Source organism: Hakea prostrata, chromosome 1 (genome assembly GCF_041222555.1).
Source record: "Hakea prostrata isolate BN-2017 chromosome 1, UWA_Hpros_2, whole genome shotgun sequence".
Taxonomy (NCBI): Eukaryota; Viridiplantae; Streptophyta; class Magnoliopsida; order Proteales; family Proteaceae; genus Hakea; species Hakea prostrata.
The window spans coordinates 3931870-3941928 of NC_142600.1; the positions used below are offsets into that span (position 1 = coordinate 3931870).

Genomic DNA, 10059 nt, shown 5'->3' on the forward strand with positions numbered 1-10059 from the left:
TGATATGGATAGAATAACATTGAACCCTGGTCGAACCATGGTCGAGTCATCAACCCCAGTTGAGCTATGGTCGGGTCATCATCTCCGGTTGGCAGCAGCCTTAGCATGGTAGAGATTGGCTTTGATCGGGTCTTAGCAGTTACGTGTTAATGAATTACTTAAAACCGTTGTGGATATGAACGTGATCCCAAAGATTTCGGGATATGTAATCTAGTCGTAGTGGGTAACTTCCATTAATGAGAGTGGGGGTCGTGATGTTAGGTAACTATTATTGGAGAAGGTAAAAACCCTATGATCTGACGGTCATCAAGGAAGGAGGCGAAGGAATCTAACAGTCGGGATTAAGAGGTAAAACCTACATAAACAAGTAATTTACGCACAGATGATGTATCTGAATCGTTTCTTTTATAATCATATTCAATTTATGCTCTACAATTAGTGAGAGCCTTGTGATCAGTTCTTTAACTGATTTAGCCTTCGGAGGTGGCCTCCCGACCCCACGGTCGGGCCACGTCTAACACTATTTTGTAGGTGTTTCTTCAAGCATATCAGGGTTAAGTAGATTTTGGACACATCACCATCAAAGACTGCCTTATTGCTAATGATTAATACAACTTAGTGAAGGGATCATAGGTTCAATTATCAATATTATTATATGCAACAACGGTTCAATTATCAATATTATTATATGCAATAACCTCAGGTCTTAAATCCAAAAAAGGATCATAACATTCCTAATCATTTCTTAACCGTTAAGATCCTCAGCATTATATACGCAACATATATCCTTAAAAATTGTACTGCTTAAAAACTCTTTACACTCCTCAAAACATTGTGATACAGAAAAAAAAAAATAAAGCTTCCCCAATAACAAAATTTTAATATTTTTTTTATAGTTCTTAACTCACCCATTTTTTTAATATAATCGCTGCTTTTTTGTTTTGGCAAAAAAAAAACTCACCCATTATGCTAATGGGTCTTTCAAAATTTTCGGATGTCCCCCCCCCCCCCCAAAAAAAAATAATAAATAAATAAAGAAGAGAGGGGGATTTTTCGACAGGAACGGTGAGGGTGGTGGTCGCTGGCATAGTCTGGCAGGGAGGGTTGGGGTGATTTTCGATGGTGGTGGTCTAGTCAGGTGTAGATAGAAAATGGGTGAAGGAAAAATTCTTTCACCTTCTTTATTATTTTTTTAATTTAATTTTATTTAATTTTATTTTTTTGTGATGAATACATCTTAAGGGTTGGCTGTGAGAGAATTAAAATAGCAGTAGATTGGTCATTATACCATAATAAGGGTATTGGATAATTTCATAATCTATTTTAATAGTAAGATTAATTGTGAGTAACTTATAATTTACATGTAGTGCTGTGTTATTTGTTCATAAATAAATAAATATGCGAAATATAACAAATACTTGTGTCTTTAACAACTTTTGAACTCATGTAAAACATATTCTCCAAATGGCTTATATATGGCTTACCTTTCATGGTTGTAAGGTTAAAATGAATTAGGTCGAAAATAGTCAAATTCTTATACTTCTGGGTTAACCTTGACACTAATCTAAAGCTAAGCTAACTCAGTCCTGTCCTTGACCATTCTCAAGACTAGAAATTTGAGCTTAGCAATTTAAGGCATATCAGGATGAATCCGGATCATCTCCCCGTCGGGGGAGCACTCCCGATGGCTTCCTAACCACAAAAGTCAGTGGGTCCCACGGTTGGAAAAAAAGTTTTTTTTTTTTAAAAAAATTTTTCAAAAAGTATTTTTCACCGTGGGCCCCACTGATCTTTGTGGTCAGGAAGCGTCGAGGTCGCTGATCCAAACTCTATCAGGACAAGTTCAAAAAGATCAAGACCAAATTTGAAGACCTATTATGAAACCTAGGGATGACTGTAGGACTATACGAGCAAGGTTCTCAATTGCTAATCTAGAGGAATTTCTCAAGCAACGACAATGAAAAGACCTTTGAAACGGTAAAAAATTGTTCTACCCCATTATTAGATGAACGAGTTTTCATTTCCTTATGGCCAAATTTTAAAACCGCGTTCTAGTCTAAAATGATGACACATGGCTAATTTAAATCCTACCAGTTCTGTATTATTACTAATTAAATTTCTAAATTTAATCTAATTGAAATTAATTTTCTTAATGTAATCTAATCCTAAAATCCCTCCGCTACTCTTTCTCTCTCACCCTTCCTAATTAGATTTCTCTCTCCTTTACTCTCTCACTTTTTTCTAGGGGTGTAAATGGATAATTGAAATCCACTTCCGAATTCACATTCGCATCTGTTTAGGGGTATCCGAATCCGATTAAGTTACTTATTTATATTTATTTTTCTTATTTTTATAAATTTTGTACCTGTGATGTGACTAATTTTTTAGATTTTCTATTAAAATAATTACCAAATTTGTTAAATTCTTATATTTCAAACTTAACCTTCACAAATAAAATGGTAAAGATGTAAACGGGTAATAAAAAACTTTTGTTCAATATGTATTCACGCCCATTTAGCAAAATCTACTTAAGAAAATAACTCTCCGATTATCATCCGAATCCGACTGAATCCGTTCGAAAATCGATAGGATATTATCCGAATCCGTCCGAATATAATAAGATGCGGATATGATATTACCACTATCCGATCCGAATCCGATCCGTTTACACCCCTACTTTTTTCCAGAGCCATTAATCAAGAGCCAAAATGATATGATATCAAGTATTGCAAATCAGTTTTCAGATTCTGCTTTAAGGTTCTAAAGTCAGCTTTTTATTATGATTGAATAAAAAGATGGAGACAAAACCCTAATCCGAACAATAGTTGCAGCCTCTCCCAGCATCTAGCTAGTATAGAAATTCCCACAGAACAAGAGAAAAAAATGAGAACCCCATTCACATGAGAAGGTGAGAGGGTGGGAGCGAGAGAGAGACTAGTGGAGATATATGGGAGAAATGTAAATTAATTACAATGCGTGGAAAATACGAGGGAGAGAAGTGAAAAGATTTTAGGCCTTGATTAAATATAAAAAATTAATTAGAAATAAAGCAGATTTTTTTTTAATGTGAAAGAGAGTCACTCAAAAAGAAAATCATGACCTACTTTACAAGATAGAGTAATAGAAAGGGATCACATCCTCTGTAACCAACCGTAATTCCCTCTAAGAGGCCATGTGGCATAAGAACCAACGTACCCAACAAACTAGAGTTTAAATAAAATTCAAATATGAGTGGGTTTAAATAAAATTCAAATTTAGTTTAAATTAAGTAACCGGGATCACAAAGCCACAGGCACAACCTAGAGGGAAACGGAAAGTGGAAAGAAGCAAGGATTGAATCGGATTCACACCCTTTGTAATTCATTTCCCTATAATTTCCTATAATTTCCTCGTAAGATTGTGTCATGTAGCATTTAAGTAATCCAATGATTATCTAATTTAAATTAAATTTGAATTTCTTTTTATAAAATTTTTTTATTTAAACCCACCTATAAATTTGAATTTTATTTAAACTCTAGTTTGTTGGGTAACCTTTGGATAACTAAAGACAGGCACAACAAGGAAAGAGGGAAGAGGGAAAGAACGAGGAGTGGACCGCAAAAAGAAAAAAAGATAAAAAGGGGAAAGGAAACAGGAGGAACCGCAAAAGAAAAAAAGAAAAAAAGGGGAGGGGGGAAAGAAAGAACCAAGCCGGGAAGAGCAGCAGGCAAACGGGCGGAAAGCCAGGGAGCGGAAAGCAAAGGTAAAGCACAAGCGGGCGAGGGGGGAGGAGGGGACAAGCGAGAACACCAAGAACAGGAGAGGCCAAAGGAGCCAGAGAGCAGCACAACAGCAAGAGCCAACAACAACAAAGCGGACCCCCGCCAAAGAAAAACAAGGCCCAGAGCGAGAAAGCCCCAACAAAAAGGAAACAAGAGAAAGAGAGCCACCACAAACACCAACCCAGGGGGGAGCCAACGGACAGCATAGGGGATGGGGTGAGGGGGAACATGGGGACTCCCCCAACGGACGTGGGGGTGAGAGGCGCACAAAGTCGAGAGTACAGACGGATCCCCTGCGGGGACACCCCGACCACAAGGATTTTTTTTTTTCAAAGATGTTTTTCACCGGGGCCCCACTGATTTTTATGGTCGAGCGCGGACGCACGTGTCCCGCGGGATCGCTGATCCGGACTCGATATATGATTAGCTAATAAAGCAAGCAAAATTTTCGGATAAGGACCAAATGACCAATCAATAGTGACAGTGGGACACCCATTTTGCCAGTCTGTGTCTGAGGTTAAACTAGTCATTGTACGCCCTCTTATGGTACTTTTCCAAGCCTAGAAGCGTATGATTATTTTATTTATTTTGATAATCCCTAGAAGCGTAGGATAAGTTATTAAAAGAATTTTATTTTCTTTCTTAATTAATAAATCTTTCCCAAATCGGAATACGAGTCACGCATGTCGGTACGTGGTGGTACTCGCGAGTACCTCGTAGACGTACACGTGTATGATCAATTGCCATATCTACAAATAAAGTAAGCAGGAATTGCGGAAGAAATCATGTCCTCTCGATTTATATAGTTAACCCACCCCTCTCGCCTTTCCCTGTCTCTTGCATCTCTTGCATCTCCCTTCCGATCTCCCTTCCGATTCTCGCTGTCGTTCTCGAACCTGCACAAACACAGCTGCGTAGAAGCTTTCGTTTCAGACAATGTCGACTCTTCAGGTTCCCTCATCGATTCCACCTGCCTCTCAAGACTGCGAGCAGCTCAAGAAAGCTTTTGAAGGTCTCTCGCATTTCTTTCTCATTTAGTTCTTGATTGATGATCGGATACTAGCGTTGTTGGTTATGCACAGTAACTTGATCTGATCTCGATCCTGCGGATTATTGTGCTTGCATTGTCATTTCGTTTACGATCGTTCCTCGATTGCTTACTTCAATTTGCGGAGAGAGTGATAACATTCGTGGATTTTGTTACATAAAAACAGATATTTATTTACTTTTTGGCTGTAGATCTTATAATTTCTGAGTGATCTATGATAATCTAGTATTCGTGGGGTGATCGTTACGTTTAGTCTGTCATGTTGAAGATCCGCTGCTATTTTTAGATTTGCATTTTTGAAGTCGTACTCTTTTTCCTTTTCTTTGTTTTTTGGGGTTAAACGTACTCATGCTTATGGGATCTAGATTTGTTTGTGTTTTCACTGATGATCAAAGAGTTAAATTGGATCCGATTCCTGAACTTCAGCTTTAAAAGTTTACTGTTTAGCTGTTTTTTATGTCAGTGTTCGTTCGTGGATTTTTATCGTCAGAAACTGTAGTCTTGGCTATCTTAAGGTACTCTGTTTCCACTATATATAGTGGACTCTGTAGTTGTAGAACGCAGGCCACAATTTCTGATTCCTTTTAGAATTTTTTTTTTTGGCGGGGTTTTGGGGGGGAAACCACGGCACAAAAGAAAAGGAAAAAAAAACAAAACCACCCGGGGGGGCCGACCCCCCCCTCCCGGAGTGGGCTTCCACCATCCTCTCCTCCATTGGCAATCTTTCTGTTAAAGTTATTTTCAGAATTGTACTATTTGCTTATCATATGGATTTTAGTGGTTTTCGTATGGAGTTTTCTGCATGGAGTCGGTTACTTTGGAAGGACTGATGTTGACCGATTAATCCTTATCAATCTCAAACAGGATGGGGAACAAATGAGGGCCTAATCATATCCATTTTAGCTCACAGAAATGCTGCACAGCGCAAGCAGATCCGCCAAACTTATTCTGAAACTTACGGAGAAGATCTCCTGAAAGCATTAGACAAAGAACTCACGAGCAATTTTGAGGTCAGTTTTCTGAACGTGCTTTTCTTTTGGCTTGAAATGGAAATTGCTCCCGATCCAAACCTATTCTAGATTTAAAATTATTTTAAATGACAGTATGTGTGGTAATGGCATTGTGATTATGTTAGTAAAGGATTACCTTCTTATTGTTGATGGTGTGATTAATCAGTTCTAGTGTTAATACATCTGACATCTGAATATCCAATATTTTATTCTTTGCACAGAGATCAGTGCTACTGTGGACATTGGATCCTCCTGAACGTGATGCCTTTTTATGTAATGAAGCGACCAAGAGGTGGACTTCAAGCAATCAGGTCATTATGGAAATAGCTTGTACGAGGTCTTCGAATAATCTATTATTGGCGAGGCAAGCATATCATGCTCGTTTTAAGAAATCCCTTGAAGAAGATGTTGCACATCACACAACTGGGGACTTCCGCAAGGTATAACCAGTCTCCCTTTGGCCATTGTAATTTGTTGTGTACTAGTAGCTTCCTGATTGTTTCATTTCTTTTGGTTATGATGATTTTTGAGGTTTCATATGCTTTATAATGGCACATAGTTGGTCATGATGTGAAAAAGAAATTTTCTATAACTGTGTCTTCTTTTCTTCTTAGATTTAGTTGATTGGAGTAAATATAGTTTAGTTTTGTAAGAGAAGAAGTATGTCAAGCATATTCATATGCATTTATCCTTGTTGCTGTACCGTGATTCTTGATTTCTTAATTTTCTTTTGTTAGACGTGTTTCTGAACCAGAATTTTTTTCTCCCTGAAGCATCAACATATAATTTTCTATGACGAGGTTAAAAGAGAATCCTTTGGGTTTTGAAATCAAATTTGATTCTTTTGTTATATGTTAGTGAAAAGTAAACTACTAGTATCCTACTTATTGGTTCTAAGAGTTTGCATTTAACAGATGCATCCTGATTTATAGAAGTATTGCAGCTTATTTCAGCCTTATCCCGATTAAACATGGTTGCTAATATGAATCCTCTTTTGCCATCTTGCGTTGTAGAAGTAATACATTATTTTTTCTCTATCTGTATAGATTTTCCACATTTACAGTTAACGGGGGAAACTATTATACCATATCCTACAATGCTTAAATACAGTTCATTCTCCATTAGATTGCATTACCCTGTTTTCTCGTTTGACTTGCGTCAAATTTTCTTTCTTCAGTTGCAAGTAAGAGAATGAGCTAACTTTTAGTATAGATATTTTTCTTCCTCGGTTGTGTCTAATAATGTAAACCTCTCATCTAATCCCAGCTTTTAGTACTTCTTGTGAGTTCATACCGCTATGAGGGACCAGAGGTGAACATGACAGTAGCAAAGCATGAAGCTAAATTACTCCATGAGAAGATCAAAGACAAAGGCTTACAATGATGAGGATCTCATCATGATTCTGGCAACAAGGAGCAAAGAACAACTTAATGCAACATGTAACCACTACAATAATCAGTTTGGCAATGCTATCAACAAGGTATTTGTATGGTTTATGGTTGTTATCTAAGCTTTATGAACTGTAATTTTGAAGTCCTTTTAAAAGCCAGAATAGCGACAGACGGATTGGTAGATCAGAAAATTACTGTAATGTTACTGGTTTGGTTTTTGGTATGAAAATCCTGTATACTGGTACCACCTGATTGTGGCAACTCAAGATTCTGCTGTACAGAAGGTTGTGTGATAGCGTTTATTGTCGTTTAGTTTTTGAATGTATAAGCTGACCTTGAGGCTTCTGGTTGCAGGATTTGAAAGTTGATCCCAAGAATGACTTCCTTGCACTTCTGAGAGCCACTGTGAAGTGCTTGACCTGTCCAGAAAAATACTTTGAGAAGGTTCTTAGGCTGACAATCAACAAGATGGGAACTGATGAGTGGGCTCTTACTAGAGTTGTCACCACCAGGGCTGAGGTTGACATGCAACAGATTAAAGAGGAGTACCAACGCAGGAACAGTGTCCCTCTCGATCGTGCCATAAGCAAAGACACCACTGGGGACTATGAGGACATGCTTCTTGCCTTGATAGGCCACGAGAAATCTTAAGCAAAGTTGTGTACTGGAGAAAATATACTTGCCCATGAGCAGATATATTTCTCTCTACCATGCTTAGATGCATCAGCTGCTTGTAGTTCTCTATGTCCTGTTTGTTTATGCATCCTCTTTGTTAATTACTTGCCCTTGAGTGGTTTGGAATAACGGGTTTAGATTTATCCCCCTGCTTGTGTTAGTCATGTAATCGTTGCTGCTTAATATGATGGAGTTGCTTTCTTATCTTTTGCTGTTAATTTTTTTTCTTAAACAAAGAAGCGTGCATGGATTAAACACCCTTGAGGAACTGTAGGTCCATTTGTAGTAGTAATAAAGTGGTTCAGTACTTTGGAATGAACCCACGGTTACTAACCCGAGGATTTCTTTTGAGTTCAGCACAGCAACCTTGGTAAGTTCTTTCATTGTGACTTCATCTCGTTCCATGAGAGGAGCCATATACTGAAGGAGAAACTCAATGAAAGATGGTGTAGGTATCTGACTTTAGTTATTGATACACGAGGTATTAACGACTTCTTTCTTTAGAGTATCCACTTCAACACCATGAACATTACAGTCGGTAGACATTGATATGAGCTGGAAGTCTCCTTTCTGGAAAAAAAAAACAATAATTTTGATGATAGATGAAAAAAAATTAAGGGTAATTTTCATCTTAACCTTGGTCTATGTCATTTTTAATCTAAATAAATGAATACTTTAGATCTACGTTGAGATATCTAATAAGGACAATTATGATTTTTATGATAAAAATACCTTCACATCTATTCTACCGATAGATTTGCATCATGTTTTCACAGTAAAATTTCTTCTCTTTCTTTCTGTTGAATTTCCTCTCCAATCTCTATCCATTGTCCTTCAATTCCTTAGTCTCTCTCTGCAGATCCACCAGGCGGGCGGCATGGCTGAGGAATTCCAGGAGTCAGATGTGTTTTGGCCTGAAAAATCTCACCGGAGAGAAGATCGGCCTTATTATAGCAGTGTATTCCAAGACGACTTGGTCATCCACAAGAACTCTGCTGTTGCTGCACAACTGAAAAAGAAAAACAAGAAAAAATCATACCGTTCCGTTCCGGTTAGCATCCCCAGCTGCAACGTGAAGCAACGCAGTTATAATACTGCTACTTCGTCACTGCAGTACTGGGATTCTAATGGGAGAGACGATGACGACGGTGAAGAACTCAAAGATGGTGCCTCCTCACTTGATGGTTGCCGCCAGATTCAGGGTTCAGATGGCTTTCCCTCTCTGTTCAGCCACTGAAGGCCGTGAATTGAGCCGAGTCAGGGACTCCATCCTTAAGAAGATGACTGGTTTCATTGAAACCTAATTCAACCAAACCGATTCAAATTTTTGTAACCCGGAAAATACATACAATGTTACCAAGAGATCGAGAAGCAAAAAATTAGATTTTGTTTCATTTTTATTTCTATTTTGAATTCATTTAAGAAAACTGATTTCAGTTTTCGAGAAAATAAACAGTAAGAGTGATTAAATCTTACGGTAGAATAGATGTAAAGGTATTTTCGTCATATAAATCACAATTTGTCCTTAATTAATTTTATTGGATATCCCCAATCCAAAGGAGATAGAAGCAAAGTGTCCATTTATTTGAACTAAAAATGACATGGACCAAACCTCAGGGATAGATGAAAATTACCCAAAAAATATTAATTAGTTTGGCTTTTGTTTAGTTCTGCAAAATTGATTGACGTTTTTTCTGTGCCTTTCTAAGATTTGGCTTTCGTTTAGTTCTGCAAAATTGATTGACCTTTTTTTGATATCTTTTTGAAACTTCAATCTAAAAGAAATGAAAACAAACCAAGAAACTTACAGTAGACTCGAGATTTTGAGGGCTGTTTTTGAATTCTGACGGGGATCACTTTTTTAACTCCAATTTTGCGCTGCAGTTTTACGAGCACACGCAACAACACAAGTAGAAGGCTAAAATAGTCATTCAACCTATAAGGAAGACAAATTCACCTCCCCGCATGTTCAGCTGTGGCCGTTGTAACAAGAAAACATCATCTGTTGTGCACCATTACAACGGCATGAACATGAGGGACCACGGTTTCATCAATTCTAACAAAGAGAAGCAAAACACAACTTAATGCCAGTTTGGGATTGAGGTCTTGAAGAGTAAGTCAACCTATAATTTACTAAAGCAAGAGTTTAACAGTAAAACTATACCATAGCTCTT

General features: G+C 37.7%; 1 protein-coding gene across 1 annotated transcript; it reads left to right on the plus strand.

The window, feature by feature from the left end:
* Positions 1–4628: 4628 nt before the first annotated feature.
* Positions 4629–8091, plus strand: LOC149026763 (annexin Gh1-like). Its single transcript, XM_089156067.1, is given in 6 exon segments — positions 4629–4773; positions 5674–5819; positions 6041–6259; positions 7086–7187; positions 7189–7299; positions 7565–8091. Coding segments are annotated over 6 exon segments (951 nt in total). The 5' UTR covers positions 4629–4697; the 3' UTR covers positions 7862–8091.
* The last annotated feature ends 1968 nt before the right edge of the window (positions 8092–10059 follow it).